Genomic DNA, 25369 nt, shown 5'->3' with positions numbered 1-25369 from the left:
GAAAGACGATCTCGGAGTGGAGTGGAGCCCGGAAGCAGGGCGGGACCTCTGCTCTGTATAAACATGGCCGTTAAGTCCTTTACAGCGTCAGGTACTGCGTTTGGCTGAATTAGTTAGACTTTGAGGAAGTCGGTAAGGTTAACTAATACTGTAACAGGTGTAAAGAAAATGTAGACACGCAGCCAGTGCGTCTTATCTTTTTTTTCCCCTTAGTTTTTTTTTCTGTGCATGGGAGCGACATTTATAAACTTGATATAGTACTTTAAGCTAGCTAGCTAACACCGAGCTAACGCCGACGTCTCAGCGTCAACTTCTGTCAACTTTGTTCTGCCAGCCAGTCTCATCTGCTACTTGACTACTTCACAAAATGAAGGACTGCCGTCGCTTGCCCACGGTGTCTCAATGAATGTTTTACACACGGATATCTTGGATTTGCTCAGCTAAGGGCTGACCTAGAAACTTTCTCCAAGATTTTCTCTTGGATAGTTTTTATTATATTATTTTTAATATTACTGGCAGCAGGATATCGTTTGCCAGGCGTCCGTTTGGGAACGTAAATTACATAAACAATGTTTCCTGCCAAAGTCACGAAACCGACCTTCAAGTGTTATCTCCCTCCTGCTCAGGTATGTACGGGCTCATGATCGATAATGGTACAGCATATTTTGGTTAGCGCAGTAATTGCCTGGGTTGATTAACACTTTGTTAACTTGCTGTTCTACGTGTTTGCGCATTGTCAGATAAGTAACACATGAATTGCACATTAAGCACCCATGCCAGCGGAGGTATCTTCTTTCTGCAGCACCACCGTACCATAAAATAGGGAAGCGCTTCACCACATTGCTTTTGCTTTACGGTTATATATGTCAAGTGAAAAGTCACAAGGTGGCACAAGCAAAGGAAAAAAAGCCCCCCACCCATTTCTCGTATAAATTCGAGGAATGAAACCTTTAACAAACATACAGCTAATGTGCCAGCATTTTGAAAAAGAGAAATAATTACCCAGCGGTTGGACGTCTCATGTTTTGCCTACAGGTGTATGCAGCTCTAGACAGAGGGTAAGTGTTTGCTTACAGTCGCTGGCGGAGCAACCCAAATAAAACCAGTGCTTGTCTGAGAAAGGCCAACACAAACATTGTACAAGGGTTTTAAAGTGTTTTGTATCTCTGTAACTTAAAAAAAAAAAAAGTCGCTGTTTTCAAGTACATAATAAGGATGGCTGTGCTCTTTTGATTACCGAGCTGGTGATGATAGTGTTTTTGTGTATCTTGATTATTTAAAACTGGGCATTTCACATTTTGGGTGAGGCTGTAATTGATGCACTTAACAATAAAACTTCAGCAGGGTGGCAGTTCTTCATCAAGTTGTACTGAGTTGTTGTTGTGTTTTTTTTTTTTTTGTTTTTTTTTTTGTTTTTTTTAAGTAATGTTTTGATCGTTTAAAATTTTTTTTTTTTTTAAATTTAGCTTTGTCAAGCATTTAAGCGCAGGGATCACCAAATGTTAGTTTAAAAATAAAACCATAACTGTGTATAATATGAGTATAAGCAGTAACATGTAGAAATTTTAGCCCAACGTGTAAAAGTAATTCCTGCAGCTGAAACTTAGTGTTTTAACCTCACATCCATTTACTCAATCTCAAAGAGTAGAGCTTTACTTTAAGCACACAGCCATCCCGATACTAACAGACTGTCACAGCATCACAGGCAAGTTTTTAATAAGCATTTGCTGACAGCTGTACATGCTTGGTGCCTAATTTTATAATCAGCAAAAATTAGGCAATGGTATTGTTACCTGGGGCATGCTGATGGTGTTTATGCAACAGTAATTTGCCAAAACAGCAACAGGATGTTCAGCTTGAATGCTAGGAGAGCACAGATTAATTTAAACTATGATTTGCGGGGTTCGTACATTGTAATAACACATTTGAACGGCCGATTTTACTGTCTTACAGTGTAAAGATGCATAATTTTAATCGTTTATTAACTGTCTGTAGAGCCGGTAAATGACTAACTAAGATGTGGCGTATGTGTGTGTCTGTCTCCAGACTGATGTGAAGAATACAGTTGAAAAACCTCTTAAAAAGTTGGAGGCAAAGTTGCTTTCAGGTAAGATTATTTTTTCTGCATTAGAATAGTTGTCACTAAAATTTGTTTGATCACAGAGAAGTTAGTTTTCATGTTTACACAGTGTCTCATATTTTGCATTCATGAGTTGTGTGCTGTGTATAATCTCTGAATGAGCAGTTTTTCATTAACTAAGACGTTTTGTGCTTGGTTACAGAGGTTTAGTGTGAGGAACCACACTGCTTTAAGCAGAGAGCTGGCTGAATTATCTAATAGTTATGCCTGATTATTTTTCTTAGTGACTTCAGAAATGTGAAATAGTTGGTCCAAAATGAATGGTTTTGTTTCAATAGAGGCGGATGAAAGAGACATTTTATCAAAAGCAGCTAGTCTATTTCAGTTCACAGTACAAATTTGATACCTTGGGTGTCTGTGAGAACTGAGCATAAGGTTCATGAAATGGAGAACTAGAATTAATGTTTCTGCTTTTTATTTTTTGTTTTATTCTAGTAAACTATTTGCAACACAGTCGGTGGTGCATTTCCTTAGACAGCTATCTAGTGTCAACATCTCAATACTTGACTATTAAAGTTTGTACCATGGCCACCGCAGACTGACTTACTGGTAATGGCTCCAGGCAGTTTTTTTTTTTTGCACATAGACTGTATATAAAAGACTGCCCCTCTTCTGGGTCTGAAAAGGGAAGGCGGTGTAGAAATGTCCTAAACTTGCAACCTGGTTGCTAGGAAACAAGATGACATACTACATGTGCAATGAAAGTTTTAATGAAGTCTTACTGTGCTTGTTCTTGTTTTTATCGCAAGTGGGCCATTTTAGCCTTTTGGCACGTGGTTGATAGGCAATACGATTGTATCATAACATCTAGTCAACTGCACTGCAGCAGGTGCTCTGGCAGAAATTCCTCTTCATAACTATTTATAAACGTCACCCGAATGGTGTTTTGTCCTCTGTCAACATTTTTTTGTTAACAGGAAACAACAGCCTTTAAACTTAGTAGTTAAAGTGGATTCAGCTTAGGAATCTCAGCCGTTGAAGATGTGCCTACTGATGCAAATATTATCATTACAATGGCAGACTGTAGTTGTATCATTAACTGAAACAGCAGGAAAGCCTTTAGTTTAGTAGTTTCAGTATTATCTGGGAGCTTGTGAGCCTCGTGGAAATGGCTTGTCATGCTCTTTGTATAATATACTGTAAACTGAGCCTAATTTTAGTTGCAAGTTTTACTGTTTTGTTTTTTTATGAAGTTCTTCAGAGCTACTGTTTTTCATTTTCAGTCATGTGACATGTAAAACCGTAGTTTAGTAAAGTGTAGGCTAATTTAGGTCACAAGTAAGATGACAAATTTAACTAACCTGATGTACTAGTTATGAGGTAAGTGTGTTATCGCCTGAAGCTTGTTGGTTATTTCCCTTTTTGAATTGTGAGCAAGACAGACTAACAGGTTACACGATTAGCTTCCCTATTTTTAACTGTGCAGTCTCAGTTGGCTCCTCTGAGGCAGGGCTTTGAATTCGCCTCTAAAGAACTCCACCCTCTGTAACAGTTCTCATCTTTTTAAAAATTGCAGACCAACCTTTTATAGCCAGATTCACGTGAAGGTACAAAGTCCGCGTTGCTCATGTAAATGGTGTATGAAAAACGCTGACCCATTTAGATATGGGAGAACTGAGGGTTACCGTCTCACTTTTTTGCAGACATTTAAGAGGTGTGTGGAGAAAATTGGCTTTTAGCGCCAGCTTTTTAAATTGTTTAGTGTTTGCTTTAGAAGCACATCCTTTTGCAGTCATACATGAGAAACGTGATCAGATATGCAAGAGTGATCTCCGGCTCAACTAATGTACTTTCTAAGGAAAGTACCCCAATGCTTGCTGTGTTTTTTGTTTTTTTAATCATCGTTTGTAAAAACCTAAAGAAAATTGAAACGATGGAGACATCCTTTTGAGTATGAAGACATTTACCCCTCCAAAATCCAGCGGTGGAGGGCCTGAGTTAACCCGAGTCCCATCAGTCATCGGGTCTAACCCTGATCTAAAACGTTAGTTTCTCATAAAGCATAATAATGTTAAGTATTTCTTTCTTGTACTCTTCCTTCCAGTATTATGAAGTACAATTAACCTTGTTAGACTGGGTGGACTTGCTTTTTAAATCTGATGTGACATCATTGTTAAAGCATGCAAAGACTTGTAAAAACACAGATACTTTATTAAAGTCTTTACTTTACTTAGTAAGAAGTTAATAGCATTATTATAGCGTTACTGCTGTCTACATATTAGTTTGTGGGATTACTTTTAATTGATGTGTATCAGCATGCATTGGTGTACTTTGCAAGCTGTGACTATTTTCCTTCTGCACTGTCAGCAAAACCCAGATCTGAGCTACTGCTTCACCATCCATCTTAACATATCAAGTAGCAGTAGATAGTATATGGGGAAAGTAGCTGCAAGAAATTGTAATGATTTTTATTTATACAAGAGCTATCATGCACGCACAGGCAAAAGAAAATGCACTCTCTGGATATTGTTTATAATTTACGATATATCACTTGAGTACGGCTGTGATTTTGCCTGATGCAATAGAGTTTTCAGGTAATCGTCTTGATTAAAGTCCAATATTTTATGACTCACCTGTGTCTGAGTATACTTCAAAGTCAGCATTGTTTGACTTGTGATATGATTGTTTCATTTTCCCTCTTCTCTAATTTATCTAGGTCAGCTTAAGTATTCAGGCGTCTTTGCTTTCCTTTGTCCTCCTCTGATGGCCATTCATAATTTAACTTAAAGGTTGTGTGGAAATTTTTTGCAGTGTTAATCTTTCCCAGTATAAGAAGCATAGAAAATGATTGTGTAATTAAAATTTTAAGCAAGGTGTGCATGTATAATTATAAGTCCAAGAGATGGTATATGCAATTATGGAGTATGCATTTTGTCCAGAAAAGTATTCTGTCAGAATTTACTGTGTTTATGAATGTATGTAAATATAAAGCATAAATAAAACAGTTTGATGCTGTATTGCAACATGATGCCTTTTTAAATTGATGTCAGTACAGTGGAAATACACAAGCTGTTTTTTGGACTTCCTTTGAGTTTCCAATTTTTGTTTTCTGCTTGTTTCTTTGAATTGTAGCAATAACCTTTGGATTTACCCTGGTCTTTTTGCTCATTTATTTGTCACTAGGTGAGATAGTAGTTAATGAGGTGAACTTTGTGAGGAAATGTATCAGCACTGAAAACAACCAAGAAGGCCTTTGGGGGAAGCTGATATGTACCAACTTTAAGGTGTCCTTCATTCCTCAGGACACTTCACCAAAGCAGGTATTTGAGTGGATTTCTTAGTAGCAGTTAAGCAATTTAGAGGAAAAATAGTGTGAAAATTCATTTTTGAGATTCTTAAGAGTACCTAAAGTTCGTTTATTTAAGGGGGGGAGGGAGGGAGGGGGGAGATTTCAATTATATATTTGGATGTGATATATGTAATATCGCCAGCAGTATGCTGCAGAATAGATTGAATACTGTTACTTTACAGCCTTCTGGCAAAGAGGAAGGAAAACTCGTGTACTTTCCTGCTCTACATTGTCAGTGATATCGCACAAGAAGTGAGAGAACAGACGTCATTTCCACCTATGTGGCAGATTGGCGACTTGATAAGAAAATGGAACTTGATCATTGCTTAGTCTGGGAAAGTTAACTCAATATATCAAACAGGCTTTTAAGACAGTTTTCAGTTAATTTGGGGACTAATACATTTTCTGCAACACGTCAAACCTACTTTTTTGTTTTTCTCCTTTCACAACAGAAGTCCACGTTGTCCCACCTGCTGCTTGGAGAGCATGACATCCCCCTGACCTGTCTGGAGCAAGTAGTAACAGGTATCTCATTCCATTTCCAAATTTTAGGGAAAGAATTTTAAGGAAAAGCTTTGATATTCTTTTTTTTTTTTTTTCTTAATGTTTGTAAGGAAAATATTCTTGGAATTGCTTGAGCTCAAATGAAATGTCTTAAAATCCCGTTATTAATAAAATGTGAATTTTATTAATGATGTTAGGCCATCATTTTGTGCATTTGGCAACTGTGTGGTCACAAACACAGAAGCTTCGCCCACTCATTGTATAGGAGCACCTAGTGTCATTCCCTTTTTCCTGGTCCGTGATCTCATAGCAAATGATCTCATGGCTAATGCAGTGTTTAGCAACAGTGCTACCCAGCTTAGGATTAGCTTTGTTTATATATCTCACTGCAGTCCATTGCTGACACTGCAAGGGTGACTGCCCAGAACAAGGTTTATTGTGTTATGAGGTTTTGTTTTACCCAGCTTGTTTTTGAGCTGTATGACCTCGGCATCTAAGGACACTATCACTGTGAGACAAGAGCAAATATAAGGGCATTGGGAGTAAAATAAGACCTTAATGCTGGTTCACTTATAAAATCAAATACTGGTTTAAAATTAACTGCAGACATGCACTTGCCCCTGTTCCTCTTGTCATTATGCCATCAGTGTCATCATGAGGCAGTATAAACTAGTGACTTTAATAAGTTAAGTTGCTGAGGAAAGTAGTTCAAACGGCTTACATGGTGCTGTTGTATTATAGGAGAATGAGTACTATTAGAATCCAACTATAGTCAGCATGCACATCTAATCAGGCTAAATTGTTTTAACCATGTTTGTTAGGTTCTTCATGAGAATCTAGTGAAATAAGCACAGTGTAACTCCATAACAATTAATTAAATTTAATCACAGTGTGAGGGATCGGCATCAAAGAGGCAGCAACAGAGACAGGAGAGAATGGGGCCAAAGTTTACCAAGTATCAAGTGGTGTCCTTCATTAGCAGTACACTCCACAGAATAGTACATTTTTGGAAATTCAGTCATCAAAAATTAGTTTTCTTTTTACATTTTGTGTTTGTTCCTTTCAGTGAATGATACAAAGGGGAAGAAGAAAGTATTGGGCTCCAACCAGAAGCTGAAGTTCAACCCCACTGAGCTCATACTGTACTGCAAAGACTTGCGCGTGATACGGTTCTGTTTTGAAGAAGCTGGACCTGAAAGCACCAGAAAGGTCAGTGAAACAGAAACATCAGCATGCTTTGAGTGAAAATGCCCATTTAAGCTGTTTAGGAGACTTCACTGGGTACATAATGCTAGTTTAGACCCCACACTGACATGTGATCCAAAAACGTGATATAGTGGATTGAGGTCTGGGGACCACGTGGGCCTTTTGTCTGCAGAAACGGCATGTTTTATTGTGAGTACATTGTGGTCAACATGAGCAACATTAGGACTTGGGTAGGATGTGGCATCTAAATGAAGCTTGGTTGATGCTGTGGGGCCTGAATGGTGTCAAGAGAAATGTCTCCCTCATCATTACGCCCCCTACCCTCAAGTAGGATTGTTCATACAATACAGGGTTGAATCACACATTTAAAAAAAAATAAATAAATAAATCATTTCTGACTGTACTATCTGTCGCAGAGACTCATTGGACCAGGTACCAGGTTTTCGTAGCAATGGCTACCTCATTTCCCACATTCACCATTTTCACCAAAGTTTACTGCAAGTAAAACTTGTGACTTGTCTTATAAATGTAGGTGTCAGATTTAAACAGTTGCAAACCTGTTCTTTAATCACTTTAAAGCCTATAAATGTATGCCTTGTATCTGAATAACTATTTAGAAATAACCTTTTGGTTTTCTAGTCTTCGATTTAAACGTATGTTATTGTTGACCAAGCTTTTTCTTTCCCATACTGACTACATACCCACATTGAGTTTCAAATTATGACCACATCCTCTGTGACAGCAATATTTATATTAGACCAGGTTTTCTGTGTTTCTTTGTCAGCCGCCGTTAGAATAGGAACTTCTCAATTAGCATATTTGCTGAAGGTACAATACGAAAGGACCCTGAGAACAATACTCAGTCAAAGCAGAGGAAGCAGAATTTGATCCTGATGTAGGAACGACTGGCAGTGTAACTCTGACTCATCTCCTGCACAGAGAACAGATGGTTCATTATTGATGCCCAGCTCATTTAGTAGAGCTACAGTTTAGTAGGCAGCAAGTAGGCCCAGAAGCACAGTTGTGGAAATATACATGTTCTGTTTAAGGTTGATTATGTATAGAGCACTAAAATTAAAAATGTCTCCCCTCCTGCACTCCTTGTGAGCTTATTTATGGAGACCGTGTATGTAATTACAGCGTAAAACAGGACTCGGTTCTTTTTCTTTTTCTGACATATGGAATTATGCCAGCCTATAATGGCCCATTTTGCCATAGGAAATTACAGAGTGTGGAGCAGCCTTTGTACGCGCACGCACACACACACACACACACACACACACACACACACGAGGACAGACGCACACACTTGTTCTGTGCCCTCTAGTATCATTCACAGCTTTAGCTCTGAATGACTTGCTTTGTATGACTAAAGTTGAGCCTCACAGAGATTCAGCTCTGAACTCAGAGCACTAGAATGTGTGTTAGACAGTTTCTACCCCAGGGTTGACTGCTTGTGTTGGTATTATTTTAAAAAAACATGCCTCTGAGTTAATGTTAGCACTTGGATAAACCTGGGCTGGGAAGTTATGATGAAACCTAATCTGCCTTGACAATATTTATTATACCTCTCACTTCTACTTCTTTTGTACTGCATATCCCATAGTACTTAGTAGTTCTCTTTTTTTAATTATAGGTTTGCCTGGCTATTGCCCACTACTCTCATCCAGCTGATCTTCAACTGTTGTTTGGCTTTGAGTATCAAGGACGGCGATACCATGAATCTAAAGGTATCGCCTGTGGATTGCTATAGTTCTTTCACTGTTTGTAAAAGACCTGCCATATTATTTGAAAGTGAAAAATTTTTGAATTCCATGTATATAATAAGTGTATATGTTTTTTGTTTTGTTTTTGTTTTTCTCTCAGAGGAACGAGTCAATGGTTCCACCCCGAGAGGATTACAGACCCCCATTTTTGACCGTTCCTCTGATTGGGATCGGGAAATCAAGAGAACGAATGCTTCAGAGTGGAGAGTGTGCTCCATCAACCAGAGTTATGCCGTCTCATCAAGGTTTTCAGCTCATGCATTCGGTCCTACTTGTTACGAACCTCTTTTAAAATCCTTTTTTTGATGACATGTGACATAATGTGCCTTTTCCACACTATATTGAGGTACCTGACAAGAAAAACAAAAACTAACCTGTCAGTCTGGTTTTGACAAAACAGTCTATTCATCTCAGTTCAGCAGCATTATCGCCAGAGATGGTTTCAAAGCATAGACAGTATATGGTCGTAGCCAGAGTGATATTGCCCTTTAGTAAGCCTGGAGAAGAGCGTCTTCACTGTTGTCATCTTGGTAGTTTTGTAATAGGACATGACGACAAAGGAGTGGCTCTGACTTGCACTGGCTAAAAACTTATAGTTTACATGTCCTGAGACTGGAAAATCCTCCCTTCTGACTCTGTGATTTTTCAAAATGAACCTCATGTTTTATTCAGTATAACTGAAGATGAGCCATTGAGTTGATCACAGAGGAAGGGAGCCAAATTCTGTTTTCAGTCAACTTTTATAAAATCTAGTCTTTTAACCAAAGGAGTCGCCCCCTGGTGTTCATTACAGAGGATCAATTATTCACCAAGACAAACACACAACATAGGCCTGAAATAATCCAAAACGATAGCAAAACAGTTTAACAGCAATTTAATAGACCACCTTGTCATAAAACCAAGAAAAATAATTTATTTAAAACTAAGAATGACATTGTTGTTTATTTGGCAATTAACAGACTGAAGTCCCATTTTTATACCCAGATTTAAGCCAGCACGCTGGACTTCTCTGCAGAGTCATCAAGTGTAACATTCAACCACTAAAACTAATTTTTCTTTTCAGAAATATGGGTAAATAATTGTAATTTGTCATCTAAAAAGTGCTTCACCTTTTTCTGCTTCTTTATAAAACTGTAAATGACATAATTCAAGTATATAACAATAATTGTAATTTAGCATTAAAAATATGATTTTAATAAAAGGGCTTGCACATACAGATGTTGTTTTTTACCAGTACTGTTAATTTAGGGCATCTGTGCCATATACCTTTATTAGATGGTGGTCTAATAAATTTTTTAACCACTTATACCTTTATTATTATTATTTTCACTCTGTTTTGGGTTAGTGTCTTAGCTGTTATTTACTTGATCCGCTTTAAATTATGTCTTGTGTTTGTTTCACGTGTTAACACCAGTCTTTTTTTTCTTTCTTTTTTTTCTAGTCTTCCAGAGCACATTGTAGTCCCGTCATCTCTGACAGATCAAGATCTGGTGCAGTATGCATCATCATTCACTGATGGTCGCATCCCTGTGAGTATCTACACTCCAACAGAGCGCATGTTTATCGGATGTCTCCAATAAACGTTATGCTTCCAAATACAATTTTCCATTTTCCAAAACACTGCAGGGTTAAACCTGCAGTGTTTTGTTTTGTTTTGTTTTAGTTTTTTAGACCAAGCACAGGCCCACCAATGGAGTTATCCCACTTATTGTTTAATTTAACTGATCAGAGCCTCTCTATTACTTTGTTGCTGATCAGTGACTGTTTAATTAATGTCTGGTTTTTGCAGATGTGGTGCTGGAGTCACTCCAATGGGAGTGCTCTTGTCCGGATGGCCAGCTTAACTGATCCATTACAGCAAAAGAAGACTGAGCAGAAGTAAGACTATCTACTTCATTCAGATTCAGAACCTAAATTGAAAATGTTTTTTTTTTTTTTTTTAATAACTCTAGCAGATTTTCAGCTCTCAGTCCATTAAGAAAGTGCTACTTTAGGAGAAGGAAATACAAGTCTGAACATTCAGTTTCAGCTCAGGTTTTTGATATTTAAATTGTTTACATTAGTCAAGTGTGCATCTTGTCATCACTGTCTGTGGTGTTGTGTTGTAGAATCTTTGCCGCTATCACAAAAAGCCACCCGCAGCGCAATGAACCGTTTAGATCGGATCTGGACAAGAGTCTGCCTTCTATCCTGGACATCCAGAGCGCATTTGTTAAACTGAGGCAGATATGTATCCTAGGTGAGCTCCACTGCAGCTTATAAAAGCAGTGTAATTCAATGCTCTGCTGTAAAAATGCAGGAGACTTAATGGCATTGGCGTGTACAGTTTTATACGTATAAACATACTGATGTTTTTTTTATTGTGCAGATCCGTTTGAGGAGTCTGAGGAGAGGTGGCTTTCAACCATTGAAAACTCTCGATGGCTTGAATATGTCAGGTATGTAAACAAGCTGACAGTGCATGACTGTGCATTGTAAACTCAAGAGGGTCATATAAAATTTTAAAGGGACAAATTTAAAGTGCGCCATAAGGCTGCATGTTTGTAGAGTCACAGTTAAATCTAGAATATAGGGTTAAAAGGTGCTTTTTAAAATGATTTCTTTACACTTTCATGTTTGCACAGGATTATTTAGACGCAGAAAAGACTAAAGGTATGATAACGGTTGACAATAAAAATTAATGCAGTTAACATGTTTGTTCCTTTTGTGACCAAAGGGCCTTTTTAAAACACTCTGCTGAGATGGTCTATCACTTAGAGGGAGGGAATTCCTCTGTCATTCTTCAAGGTAAACTCTCTTTGAGCCTTATTTTGTAGCCTTCACTCCTGCATGTGGAATTATGTTTTTCGATCATTTATTATATTACAGCTAAGTTTTACTTAAAATGTACAATAATATGCATTTAATGTATCAGTGCCACATAAGAGTCTGTGACTTATTACTCCTTTGTTCTGCACAGAAGAGGAAGACCGAGACCTAAACTGTGTAGTATCCGCATTGATGCAGCTCATGTTGGACCCTCGCTATCGCAGCCTCATTGGCTTTCAGAGTTTGGTGCAGAAGGAGTGGGTGATGGCTGGCCATCGCTTCTTGGACAGATGCAACCACTTGAAGAAAAATGACAAAGAGGAGGTACTTGATTAATGTAATTTAAATTAATCCAACTATTCAAGAGATGTGACTTGACACCCCTGCTTCCTGCATCTGTTTTTTTTGTTTTGTTTTATGGGTAAAGTCCCCACTGTTCCTATTGTTCCTGGACTGCGTGTGGCAGATGATGAACCAGTACCCAGCAGCATTTGAGTTCACAGAGACTTATCTGACAGTACTGAGTGACAGCATGTGGATCCCACTGTTCAGTACTTTCCTGTTCAGTTCATCCAAGCAGCGTGCCCAGCACTTGATGGTGAGGGATAGATTAATGTTTATGAATGCACTTGATCTGAATAAATGTAATCACCAGTGGAAATGCCATAATGAGCAGTAAATGCAACTGTGTGTATGTTTGTGAGAGAGGTCTGTCTGTCTGGAAAAAATAAATAAATAAAGAGGAATAATGAATTGGAAATGAATAGGAAAGCATAACTTGAGGATGTGTCACTGAATGTTTCAGACTGTAATTTCCTTCTGTGCGTGCCAGATAATTGACAGGAAAGAGTACAACATAAAGAGAGGATAACATTTAACTTGTGGTCAAGACAAAAGCAAGTTGTGGACCTTTCTTTTCTTTTTTCTCCTTCTTACTTTCATGTATTGAAACTGTTCCACTTGTGGAAGCTGCTTTTTATAGAGTATAGTAGTTCTTATTACGTACAGAGTCACAGGGTAACATTGTCTTTACTCTGCAGGACTTTGCCAAGCACAAAGCCATCCCTCAAGGAGAAGACCAGGTTGTGTATTTCCCTCCAGTTTGGGAGTGGTCACAGCAGTTCTCAACTAAAGATCAAACCCTCTTTAACAACCCCATGTATGTAGGCAAAGGAGCTGCCTGTGTTCAGAACGGTGAAGTGAAAACCTTCAAACGCAAGGTATGCAAAGCACTGAGGTTCACCAGTTTTCAGGATTCAAATTAGCACATTTTCATGTGCATGGTCTCTTTCTCTTTTCTTTCTTTTTTTTTAAAAACTGTTGTTAAGAGGTTGACATCTTAAGATTTTTATATTTTTAAAGTGGCAATTTTCTAACAGTCAGATTGTAATTACAGAATTCCTCTGTCATTTGAAGGGAAAGTTTCACAGAACGTAAAGAATGCAAATACAGTAATCTCTCTTCCACTTATCTCTTATTTATAGAAGTCAAAGGACATGTAGGTAATTTTGTATCGAGTCACCTTTATCCTCTGAAATATCTGTAGTAAATGTACAGAAGGTGGATTATTAAATAGAAAATATACATTTTAAGTTGTAACTTTTAGAGTCTTTGCAGTACAGCATGTCACAGAGAGAGTCAAAATAGTTTAATTCTTAGTGTTTCCTCTTTTTGTAGCAGAAAGCCTACAGTTCCACATTACGAGGGACGCCCACAAATCTGCGTAATGGAGTAAAGGGTGGGGAGGAGACCCTGACCCGACGAAGCTCTCTAGCTAACGAGTTGAAGTCTGAGCTGACACCAGTGAAAGACTTAAGTCCATCTGAGCGCTTCTTCAAGGACTGGTTCTCCCGACCCGCTGACCTGCAGGGCCTGCTGATTCCCTTGCTCATGCCCTCCCATATGGCTTTTTGGAAGCTCTTCTTTCTCCGTTGGGTTCCTGAAGCCTGCATCTCCAAAGGAGGCCCAGTCACCACCTACCACAAGCTCTCTCAGCTGGTTGATGAAATTGAGATACTGCAGAGCCAACTCAGGCAATATAAGGGAACCAGTCCAGGCAACACACCACTCACCAGCTCAGGTGGAAACCCTACAGACCAAAGGAGGATGTATTTTCAAGCCAGTTCTCCTGATGACCCCTCTACACCTCCAGAATACCTTACATCTTCCTTTCCTTTCACCCCAACGGGCAACCTTTCCCGCCGCACTGTCCAAGGGACTCCCATTAGCAAATTTCTGAATGGTGCAAGGATCTGGCTCTCAACAGAGACTCTTGCTAATGACACCGTCTGAGGATGTGGGACTCACTTTTTTGAGCCTAGTGCAGGTTTTTCTAACAACTAATCATCTTATTTTCTCTTACCTCTTTCTTAAATACCAAGACCTAAACTTAGAATTAGAAATATATGCCATTTTGGACTTATACTGAATTATTTATAAGCTAGAACTTGCGCCATTGATGCTGCATCCAAATCTGAGGTAATTTCTAGAGTAATGTCTGTAGCACTGAAAAATACAGTTGAGGAATTCAGTCTTTTAAGCACATCATTATTGGCCTTACCATGAGCTCTTGTATGACTGTGAAAGATCATAACTTTTAAGATGGATGTATTTTTATTTTTTGTCATCCATCTACTTAAAGAGTGCTTTTTAATACACCTTTTCTGACATTTACCTCTGATTTACTGTATGTTTTAAAGCAATAATGGAATGAGCTATATTTGTGATAGTGCTATGAGTTAAATTGTTATTTCTTTGGATTCTTATTGGTCAATAAGACGTCTCACTGAAATGGAGTAATGTTATATGAACTTTAAAGAAAAATTGCCCATTTTGTGTTGCAGCAGCAATGATGCTTTTCACTGAACACTGACTTCCAAGTAGTCAAGTTGCTTGTGCCTTCATGGAGATTTAATTGAAGATTATTATTTTTTAATTTATATTTCAGAAAGAGGAACAGAAAATAATACTGCTAACATGTATTATACGTCAAAAAAAGATCCGCCCTGGTTGAATGTAATGGTTTTTTTGTTTTGTTTTTCCTCTTGCACAAACTTACTGCTGTTTGCTACAAGTGCCCATATTTTAAGGGTTGTTTTTGCGATTGGTAGCAAATGGTGTGATTTCAGGGTCTAACTGTAGATTAACTCTATTTTTTGAAGCAGCAATAAGGACCTGTATTTTTAGTCTGCGGGGAAATGGAGCTGTGAGGACTTCAATCTGTGGTAGATATTTCCTCTTTTCTTACAAAGCAGTTTTATTAAACTTAGAGGCCTTCTGGTAAGGCACCAAGGAGAAATTCTTCAGAATAATAGTAGCTGAATGGTAATTTTTTTTTTTTCTTTCTTCAAAGTAAAGGGATGGACAGATGCTGTGACTCAATGCAGTCCCTAGTTTGGTAAATGATGAATCAGATATCAGGCACTGAGTCCAAGCATTCAGAGAGCGTGACACAGTTTCAGGGCAGCACATTAGCAAGAAGTCATCTGGATACTACAAAGCCTCATAAATGCATGTGCCTGTAATTTTGACATTGCAGGGTTCAGTTGTAGAGAATGAAAAGTTTAAAAGCATGAACTGCACACACTGTTCAGCATACTGTATCCTTCCTCATTTCTCTTGATACATTTACTCTGCAGAGACTAATGGCAGCATTCGAAAACAAGAACTGAAGATGTAGTGCTAAACATGCCCCGCTGTTTGTGCAACTGTGTGCTCTGTCTTGGCAAGTTTGGGAAAATGTCATCATCAATGGCATCAGTAAAAGATCACTGTGTAATTCCTCTTTAAAATGTTAAAAGGCCGTTTATTGTCAAACCCTTTGTCATTCGCAGTGATCCTGCGATGCTAGGTTGATCAGTTGCCAGTGATATGAGGGTTTTATTCTGCAATAACTAGTTCAGGTGTTTCTGTAGTGTATAATGTGAGTGCAAAACTGCTCTCCCAACTGCTATTAATTGCACAGTTTACTCAGTATATAGGATAGATTTGTTAAAGGCAGTTGTTAAATATAATTTTTGGCAAATATTATAAATATTGTATATGCTTGAAAATTTCCAATTAATATTTTTGATTAATGGTACTAAATAACTTTTATCTTTGATTTAGTCTCTATATTTTATGAAGAGATATTTATATGCTGTGTTATTTTTTCCACTAATTCACAATGTTGCACTCTGCTGTAGCTGCATGATGACCGTGCTTCTTCTGTGGCACCGTTTGATATCGATTAACAGCAGATGTATTTATTCAGATATGCAAATGTTCTCTAAGAGGGATGGAGCAGCTGCTGGACATCCTCTGTGCCTTGTTTGTTTGTTTGGTTTTTTTGGGAAGATTGACCATTTTTGTAACTTTGTTCTAAATCTGTCGGCTTATCTTAGTTTTCTAAAAACTGTTGATTTGTACCAATTGTGTAAATTTAGTTAAATTTGGAGGTACTGCACTGAAGCTTTTTTTTTTTTTTCATAACAGAAAATACAGCTCAAATATGTACTAGTAACCAATCATTACATTAGTTTGCAAATGAAACTGTGTTCTGGCTTCTCTATGACATGTTCATGACAATAATACATCTTTATCACAGCTAATTTGAATGTTTTTGTTGTGGCATGAAAATTACCAAGTTGATATTCATGGGGGAAAAATCCATTAATGCAAAATGAGGAAAACAAATCTGTTTGTTTCAACCATTCCCCCCCCCCCAAACAAACACCTGCTGGTTACCAATGGACAAAAAACTTTGAGTCCTCAAGTAGAATAAAAAAGAGCTGCCTAAGAGCCAGCGCATTTACCATCCTCGGTATGGTGTCATTAGTTATACATGGATTTTAAAGACTTTATCTTAGTATGATACATTCATAGATTTGTTATACACCCCTTAACATTATTTGTTGATCAACAGATAGCAGAGGTCAAACACATTAGGTTGTCAAATAACATTCTTTTATGGAGCACTAATTACACTACACTTAATAGCATGTTGACATGGAGGCATTAAATTTTTGTGTACTTCCATAACAATGAAACTAGTAGGTGAAATGGCACAGCTGGAATACAAAAGGAGAAACTATATCTGAGATTGAGACCAAGCCTTTTAAGGAGGCTGCACTTCTGTTTAAGTGTCTCTTTAATCTTGGCTGAGGTTTTCCTGCAAGAGCATAACTCTGATTACCCAGAGTGCCCTTTGACAGTGGCTCAGGATAAAATTGCTGATCACAACAGGTGAGGTGCAGCAGTGGTTAGTTTAGTGTCACTAATGCTGCTGTTACGCAGCTCCAGAACTTTTCTCAGATGGGTTTTTTGTTCAGTAATGTTGTTGTCTGGACCCGGAGTTGTGGAAGAAGATCGTCAGAGGACTTATATAATCATCATGGAATTTCTTAGAGAATATCTGCAAAACCAAACTTGTTGATTGAAGTATAACCTGGGGAATAGTTGGTTTGACTGATGATTCTGACCCTTAATTTTTATCTAAAGGAGACCACTGAAGTTAATTTGGAAAAAGCTTGGAAAACAAATCCCAAATGCATGCCTTGGAACCTTTTGGATGATTGCAGAGTAATGAGAATTGCTTTTAGATGGACATCAGTCAACCACACTACAAAACCAAAACAATGGATAACCGATGGATCTTATGAGATACCCTCATTGACTACTAAGAAAACTACAAATTTGCAGGATAAGAAGCAAAAAAAGTCAACATTGTTGTCAGTTTTGCACGATGTGCAGGATCAAAGGGGCCCTGAAGTAGCACTGTTATTACTGATTTCATTGTAACAGGCTGTTGGCTGATTGTTGAAACATTACACTAACTTCTAAGATGAGCTTAGGCTAGTGTGTTACAAAGTTTCTTCTTTTTTGAAAACACAAATTTGCTTGCTTTAATAACTACCAGCATCAAGAAGAGTTCTGCTCCACTGTATCATCTCACTGACAGATGCCACGGTAAGTCAGCCGTGTGCAATGTAAGGGAACTGGAAATGTCACCGCTTGCGTGTGAGCTTTACGTTTGGAGAAATGTCTGAAAAACATATTTCTTCTTAGAGTCTGTAAAGGCCTTGTACTGGGGCTTTCCAGCTAATGTGGACACACCTGCATATTTTTACTCTACAGTCACATGCCTTTTGTTTAACTCAAAGGTGGATTATCAACAAGGCAACACTTCCTGGTTTTCAGAACCTCCATGTTCGCTGCTTGTCAGTTCAGAGAATTTGGTGTTTTCATGTAAAAGCAAAGCCTTTGTTCATATTTTTTTCAGTCAAATCAGCATCTGCAGAGGAGATGACACAAAAAAACCTGCAGATCGTCATTTCAGGACAACAGGATTATGTACTGCTACTGTTTGGTGAAATGAAAAGGCTATTTTACCGCATCAAACGATTAAATGTACCAAAACAAACGTATGAATTATAAGTATATAACTATTAATATACATAGGCTATAAAAATGACTAAGATTAATGGAGGGTTTCTGATGCTACAGAAAATATGAAGTTACTACCCAATTGTAAATTCTATTTGGTGCATGTCTTCAGCTCCCCCTGCTGTGTGACACTTAGTATTGTACATTTAATTAATTTAGACCGAGGTTATTAGAGTTCACAACACCCAAATTAAATAGTAAGTGGGTATGAAAAAAACTGAAAATCCCAAAAACTAGACGTTACAAAAACATGTATTTATGACTGAAATAAGACACACCAGCATGCAGGAAATATATTTAGTTTTTCTCAATTTGATTACATCTGTGAAAAATGGCTGGTATTGATTCACATGTTTACTGGGATTGGGATGTCTATACAACTGTAGATAAAATAGTGTTTTGTATACTATACCTATTTTGACCCTCTCAGATTGTACCCCTTATAATATAACTTCAGTCATATCACTGTAAAAACTAAAGCTAAGGCAGACACTGATCAAAACAAAGCAATAGCAAACGAAATGAAAATAACTGATACTAATATCTATATGTGCAATAAAGTGAATGAACGCCATGTTTTTTTGGCTTTGATGTGTTGTGTTATTGCTGTTATTTTGAAAAAACTGGAAAAAATCTGCCAGAAAAGCAATTCTGACTATGTGTTCGCACAGCATTAAAAGTAATATTATATTTTTCATGTGCAAGTAGGATAAAAACTTCGTTCTGCTGGTAGTAGTGCACGCCTAATCTAAGGGAGTAAACGTAGTGACGTCATTGTTGAGCGCCTCTGCTGGCCTTCGAAATGGGCTTGACTCCTGAGCCTTGATTACTTCAATTGTCCCCTCCGAATATCAACTTTTTAATAAAGAAACTCCTGTTCGCGATGACATTTGGAGGTATGTGTGCAGGTCGAGACGAAGCACGGGCGTTTATTAGAGGCTCCCCGCGCGCTGCCATCGTAGTTATGAGCTGATGTGAGTCGAGCAGGGCTGGAGTCAGTTCATTTAGCTTTAGCCGTGGGGCTAACTAGCCTGAACCTCTGGGCTGATGCACAGTGATAAATTATAGCGATAGGCGAGTGGCCTCGTATAACATTAGCTACCATTTAAACTCGTCGGCTACGCTTGGTGTTGCACTGCGAAGTGTCACACTGTCACTTCTTTCTCCTTAAAAGTAGGAATTCTAGTAGCTAGCTAACTTTAGCTAAGTCAGCTAACGGTAAACAAATTTCCCTGGAGTGTAGCGATAACAGGAAGAAAACTCTTGACTTATTACATTATTTACTCATTACAGCATTAGTTGAATAGATGTTTCTAGACGAAAATTCACATTGTTTCCCGTATAGTCATGCTGAAAGAAGTCTGGATTCTGGACTTTGATTTATTTATTTATTTTTAAATATAAGCTTTTTCAAATTAAGTGTGTGCTAAATTAGCAAATGTGCCTTTTAGGAGCTGTCCAAAAAATCTGTCAGCATGTTTTAATCTCTTTAGAATGGGGTTGTGTTTGAATAGTAAACAAGCTGATATGCATTGCAACAGTTATATTTCCAACTTTATTACTACTCAAGTAGACATGGAGCAGCTTGAATGTTTACTGGAGGGGGGCAGGAAGTGTGTGAATTGGATGTATTGCACTCAATTGCAGTGGTGTTATTGTATTAAAATGTGACTGTAAAAAGTAGTTGATATAAAAAAAATGCTAAATTTTTGAAAATGGGGCATTAAATTACATTTTGTCAGTTATAAGATGTTTATAGTTATATATACAGCTGTCTGTGTGTAATAAACAGTAATGACTATTCATGTATTAATACTATGTATGTACTGTTAATATATATATCAAGCAGCTTAAGGGTTTGTTTTCCCAGTCAAATGGTTTATTTTTGCTTCTACAGATAGACATGATCAGAGATGATTAACAAAATTCTGCTCTTAGATCAGCATAGCTGTACCTTTCAAAGTGGACTAATTTTTGCCCATTTCTAGCTCCATATTTTCTTTTACGATTCTACTACAGGTAGACAAGTTCAGTTAGCATAACTTTGAATAATTCAAAGTTATGCTAACTGAACTTGTCAAACAGAGATAAGAGCAGAAAAATCTGTTTGAAATCAAGAGTTTTGAGTAGTCTGAAGCCTGAGATTTTTATTTGCTCGTACTCAAACTGATCCTATTCTTTGGAGCAAGCTGCCTGCTCACCTGAGATCAAGTACAATTACGCATACATTCAAAAACAGGCTCAAAAACTTTTTATTCAGACATTGTTTTATCATATTTTGCCATTTTTACTTCCTGAATGCATTGCAAACCTATACTGGGATTTTATTTATCTATTTTTTGTCTTCTGTGTTAAGCACATTGAGTTTGCATATAATAAATGTGCTATATAAATAAAATTGCCATTTTCACAGCAAGTACCCTAACCTGGTTGTGTTTAATATGCGCATTGTGACTTTACTAGTATATATGAATGACCAAAAAAAGGAAACCATAAGAGGTTTGCTTTAGTGCTTTCTTTCTGTGGTTGAGGGTAAACTAACACAACTTGTGGCTGACCATAAAGCCTAAAAATCAAAGTTTTAAGCACTGATGCAATGAGACAGTATTATGTGTCTTATTTTATTGTATTTTTCTTTTCAGGTGGTTTGGTAGATGAGGTGAACCAGGTGATTTCAGAACTGGTTCCTGTGCGGGCTGACTGGCTTGCAAGTTTCAGTTCCTGTGCAGTACAATAAAGCTACTGGCTTTGTCTGAAGATAGCAATGAAACCAGCTCAGGAGCGTAATCAGGAGTGCCTGCCTCCTAAGAAAAGGGATCTCCCAATAAGTAACAGCAGCAGTGGAGCTGGAGGGACAGTGGGAGGTGGGGTTCCAGTCGGAGGGGCTAACAGCGGAGCTGGCAGTGCTGCTGGTGGTATTGCAGAAGAGGAAGTGGTTTCCATCCAGAATTGTGGAGCCAGCAGTGAAACTCAGGGAGGGACCCCCTCTGGAGAGTGGCTGCGAGCTCAGCCAGGGCTTCATTATGGAGTGGATAATTCTGACAGCATACCGGCAGTGCCCGTTGACCAGTACAGTATGCTCTACAAAGTGGCCCTTCCATCTGCTACCTACTCACCTACCAGTTTACACCCAGTGTTAAGCCACATTTCTCCAGCCTATACTGTACACTCTCCCCTCCTGCAGCATCATCCTGGCATTCCCTATCCCCCTCTTGGTTATGCACAGATCCCTCATTCTTCTCTCCAGTTTGTTAGTTCCCCTTATGCAGCAGTACCTTACGCGCTCCCCCCTGGTTTTGTCCCAGGATCATTAATCTCTCCCTCAGGGACCATCCCGCAGCCCCATGCTGTGTCCCACCTTGTTCCCTACCCATCTGTCATACAAGAAGGTGTTGTTTCTCCACCTCCTCAGGCCCAGGTGGCTGCTCATACCTTTGCCAAAGTTGCAGCTTCCAGTGGTGTCCCACTGATGCTGCCCTCAGAGCAAGCTGCCCAGCAGCACCTTGGTACTGTTGGAGTCCTGCCTGCAACAGAGCTTAGCTCCCGAGGGATGCCCGTCTTCTGCCACCCTCAGGGAGCAAGGGGTGCCACTGCTGTCAGAGACTGCCACAGTTCCCAGCAGGAGAATGAATTGGAGATGAATGGAGGGGACAAAGAGCAGGGAGCTAGACAGGTTGTACCAGACTCGGTCTACACTGCCAGAAATGCACGTCTACCACAGGTTGCATCCAGCTCAGCATCACAGGAGCACAGCCAAGACAAAGTCCTGCAGAACCGAAGACTGGAAGAGAGAAGTTCTCCTGGTCAGCGCAGCACTCCGGACAGTGACCTGGAGGTGAGACACACTGATGGCTTTCTAATGTACCCTCTAACAGTGAAATGGTGATTTAATGCCTCTTTACAAGTTAAGGCACAAAGAATAAACCAAAGTTAACAGTTAAATAAGAAGAGCCAGGAGTGATATTAGACAGTGTGTGACATTGTTCCATGTTACAGCTTAAGTTTTGTGTTTTACATGTACACTGAAGGGAAGCACAAGTGTCACCTGATGCAAAGAAAATCACACATTTGAACATGGCAAGCAGAGCATGACCAATAGAGAACACTTTTGAAGAAGGGTCTAGAAATGATGTCCATGCAGATCAAACCATTTTACAGCCTTTCTGTAAAAGAAGTCAGAGGGAGCTCTATGATGTCTGTCTTTTCTGACATCAGTTAAAAAATAATAATTTTGTGGTCGTTGTCTGGCCTGAAATCTCTTGTTGGAGAGGTTGAAGATTTAGGAACTCGATAATTAAAAAGCACTCATATTTTACACATTTGGTTTCTTCAGGCTGCTGTGAGGAAGCGTACCAAAAGCCATTTTTAAATTGTTCTGTGAAATTAAAAGTTGTTCAAATAACTACTCATTTATTTATTCAACTCTCAGGTGCAGCAGGTGGTTGGGCGTTTGGTTTCCTCTAACCAAAGTGGTATCGGAGCACGGAAAGAGGTCTCCTTTGCTCCCTTGAACCTCTCTCAGGGTGGCCACAGAGCCAGAGATGTCCACGGAGAGAGTCCAGGTGTAATTTCCAGCCGGATAGCGTATGCGGTGCAGAACGCGAGTTACAGTGATCACAGAGTCACCGCCCTCCAGCAGCAAGCAGGACAGCCAGGCCACGCTGTTATGCTTGCCAATGGGCAACCGGTACTTATTCCCTTGGAGTGTCATCCGCATCAGCAACCACAGCAACACTACCCGGGACAGGCTAATGATGCCTCAGCCAGCCATGCCTCTACCACCATGGCCTCCCCTAGCCCAAGCTTTAAAGCCTCTGATTCTTCAGCCAGAGTGTGCCTCTCCGAAAGGGTGGAGCCAATCACAGCTCAGCAGCAGCCTCTCCCGCAGCCTCCAGTCCAGCCTACAGCAGATGCGACTCAGGCCTTAACTTCAAGCCTTGCTCCCGCACCGGCTCCTTGCAACCCATCGCACTTCATGAAGGGGGCAATTATTCAGCTGGCTACTGGGGAGCTGAAGCGTGTGGAGGACCTGCAGACTCAGGATTTTGTGCGTAGCGCCGAAGTGAGTGGAGGGCTTAAAATCGACTCCAGCTTGGTGATGGACATCCGCGCCAGCCAGCAGAGACCCGGCCTGGTTTCACTTCATTTTACTGTGGGGGAACAGCAGAGCAAAGTGACCATCGACGTGCCCCCGGAGCACCCCTTCTTTGTCTTTGGCCAGGGATGGTCATCTTGCAGCCCCGAACGCACGGCCCAGCTCTACGGCTTGGCCTGCCATCATCTACAAGTTGGTGACATGTGTGTGTCCATCACCCTGCAGCAGCAGCCACCACTTCCTCCACAACAACAGAAGCAACCACAGCACCATCATTCACAAACGCAACAACAACAGAACCTGTCCAGGACTATAAGCAAAGCCAATGCTACATCGGGACCTGGTCACCAACTAATGGGGCCTCCAGCCCCTCAGCAGTCACGGCCGCCATCTCATTTCAGGTTAGACCGCATTCACAGAGAAAGACAGAAGGATGGAGAGAAAGATTTGGCCGATAAAGAGGAAGCCACACAGCTCGGGGCTGTAGGCCGCACTGAGTCGCCCATCAGACCAAGTAGGACCTCAGGAGAGCATCCAAGGAGCCAGAGCAGTTACCACTTGCACACAGAAGGCTCTGCATTTGCAGAGGCAGGGATGGGAGCAATGCAGGCTGCACTAGGTGCCTCACAGAGACGCTGGTCCTCGCCTGGCCTCCGAAGATACAGTATGAAGGGAGACGAAGGGCCACGCCCTCAGATAATCAGCTCCAGCCACACAAGGCCTTCTTTCATCCCACAGGAGGTCAAACTGTCCATTGAGGGGCGCTCTAATGCAGGGAAGTAGCATCACATTTGGTAGCAACTATAGATGAGACTGCCACAAGTAAGAATGAGTCTGACAAGGAGAGAAAGAGGAAAAAAAGAGTGTGAATGTATCCTCAGAATGTTTGAGATTTTGCACACTTAAAATATACAAAAAAAATGACCAGATCTTTGTCTGTCTGGTGAGAAGTTTGATTTTGTTCGAATGCCACTCAGCCAAAAGATGCAGACCTTTTGGTCTCCAGCCAGCTGAGTTCATGGCGGGGGGGAGGGGCATGAAAAGTGGAGTAGAAAGTATGTAGCTGAAGAAATGCCTACCATAGAGTCCTTATACGCTGCATTTCTCTTCCTCCCTCCCTCCTCCGTCTCCACTTCCTCTTAACCATACTTGGAGGTTTCCATTGCATTCAAAACACTCTAGCTTCCTTTTTGACCAGACCGTCTCTTCAGAAGAACACAGACTACAGAAAAATAATATGTGTATCGCAGTGAAACTACCAGCCCTGCAGGTCGTGATGTATTAAAAAGATCACCGCCAGGGATCTTTAATCTGCTTCACTGCTAAGATCCTATTTCTATGAAAAGCATCCCCCCCCCCCCCCCCCCCCCGAAAAAAAAAAAAAATAGAGTAGAATTGCTGACATCAGCAGCTCCTTTGGTGATGTTGGCACTGTTGATGCTTTCAGTGTATGTTACATTATGCTTCTCCTGCAGGAGTCTGAAACCTCTGCTGTCAGCAGAGATACTCTCTCCCCTCTCTCGTTTCTGCAAAGATCTCGTCTTAGGCCAAGTGTGGCATGTCCCACTTGTCTTACACTGAAATAGTGATAAATCAATCAGCTTGTTTGTTCAGCAATCAATTTCTCCTTCTCCAAAAGCCATTCACCATCATACTCTCAGATTTAGGTTGATGGCCCCAACGTAGATTTACAGAAATAATAAGCGATGTCACGCATTCCACTATTAACTTTCCCCCATGTAGGGAATCATTTTACTTCTCTCTTCACTTCCTCATCACCCAAACTGGTCGAGACAGATGGCCACGCCCCTCAGCTGGGTTTTGTCAGGCCTCTTCTCACTACTGTCACCAAGTTCTTGCTCATAGGAATTTGTTGCACGACCTTTTACATTAGTTAAATGATTTAATTTCCCTTCCAAAGTCATGGCCTCCTCTCCTCAGTTTACCTCAGAGCTTTCACAACCAGACTGGGGAATTTAGTTTTCTCTTGTGAACTTTGTAATTAAGGAGGAGGCACCGGCTGGTCATCACTAAAGCCACCTGTGGGAATGAGCCAGCAAGGTGTTTCCCTTTTTACTTCGCTGGCTGCACTGCCACCTACAGCCCAGGAGTCCGGAGTTGGAGGGTGTAGTAGTTTT

The 25369-nt window shown here is 39.8% G+C and overlaps 2 protein-coding genes across 3 annotated transcripts; both read left to right on the top strand.

Moving 5' to 3' along the window:
- The first annotated feature begins 42 nt into the window (after positions 1–42).
- Positions 43–15058, top strand: mtmr10 (myotubularin related protein 10). 2 transcript variants are annotated; one of them, XM_085168741.1, is made up of 16 exons: positions 43–626; positions 2047–2107; positions 5264–5400; positions 5882–5954; positions 7000–7142; positions 8776–8869; positions 9006–9150; positions 10347–10434; positions 10695–10783; positions 11014–11144; positions 11274–11343; positions 11622–11692; positions 11865–12037; positions 12141–12311; positions 12754–12933; positions 13394–15058. In XM_085168741.1, the coding sequence occupies exons 1-16, from the start codon at positions 570–572 to the stop codon at positions 14003–14005; spliced, it is 2295 nt and encodes a 764-aa protein (XP_085024867.1). In that variant the 5' UTR covers positions 43–569; the 3' UTR covers positions 14006–15058. The 2 variants fall into 2 exon arrangements, with proteins under 2 accessions (XP_085024867.1, XP_085024858.1); XM_085168732.1 differs by having other exon boundaries at positions 44–626; positions 13391–15058.
- Positions 15059–16532: 1474 nt separating this feature from the next.
- atxn1l (ataxin 1-like) lies at positions 16533–24592 on the top strand. The gene is made up of 3 exons (XM_085168697.1): positions 16533–19032; positions 20779–21971; positions 22566–24592. The coding sequence occupies exons 2-3, from the start codon at positions 20901–20903 to the stop codon at positions 24012–24014; spliced, it is 2520 nt and encodes an 839-aa protein (XP_085024823.1). The 5' UTR covers positions 16533–19032; positions 20779–20900; the 3' UTR covers positions 24015–24592.
- Positions 24593–25369: the final 777 nt, after the last annotated feature.

Source organism: Neolamprologus multifasciatus, chromosome 1, assembly GCF_963576455.1.
Source record: "Neolamprologus multifasciatus chromosome 1, fNeoMul1.2, whole genome shotgun sequence".
In the NCBI taxonomy this organism is placed as follows: domain Eukaryota; kingdom Metazoa; phylum Chordata; class Actinopteri; order Cichliformes; family Cichlidae; genus Neolamprologus; species Neolamprologus multifasciatus.
This window is presented reverse-complemented; position numbering and strand designations above follow the sequence as displayed.

What these genes read in the sequence shown, in the direction of transcription:
- mtmr10 (XM_085168732.1), top strand. Translation starts at nt 570, where the DNA reads ATGTTTCCTGCCAAAGTCACGAAACCGACCTTCAAGTGTTATCTCCCT. An exon ending in GTTATCTCCCTCCTGCTCAG is followed by an intron (nt 627 to 2,046) that starts GTATGTACGGGC and finishes GTCTGTCTCCAG; the next exon opens with ACTGATGTGAAGAATACAGT. An exon ending in TCTGGAGCAAGTAGTAACAG is followed by an intron (nt 5,955 to 6,999) that starts GTATCTCATTCC and finishes TGTTCCTTTCAG; the next exon opens with TGAATGATACAAAGGGGAAG.
- atxn1l (XM_085168697.1), top strand. Translation starts at nt 20,901, where the DNA reads ATGAAACCAGCTCAGGAGCGTAATCAGGAGTGCCTGCCTCCTAAGAAA. An exon ending in CTCCGGACAGTGACCTGGAG is followed by an intron (nt 21,972 to 22,565) that starts GTGAGACACACT and finishes TTCAACTCTCAG; the next exon opens with GTGCAGCAGGTGGTTGGGCG.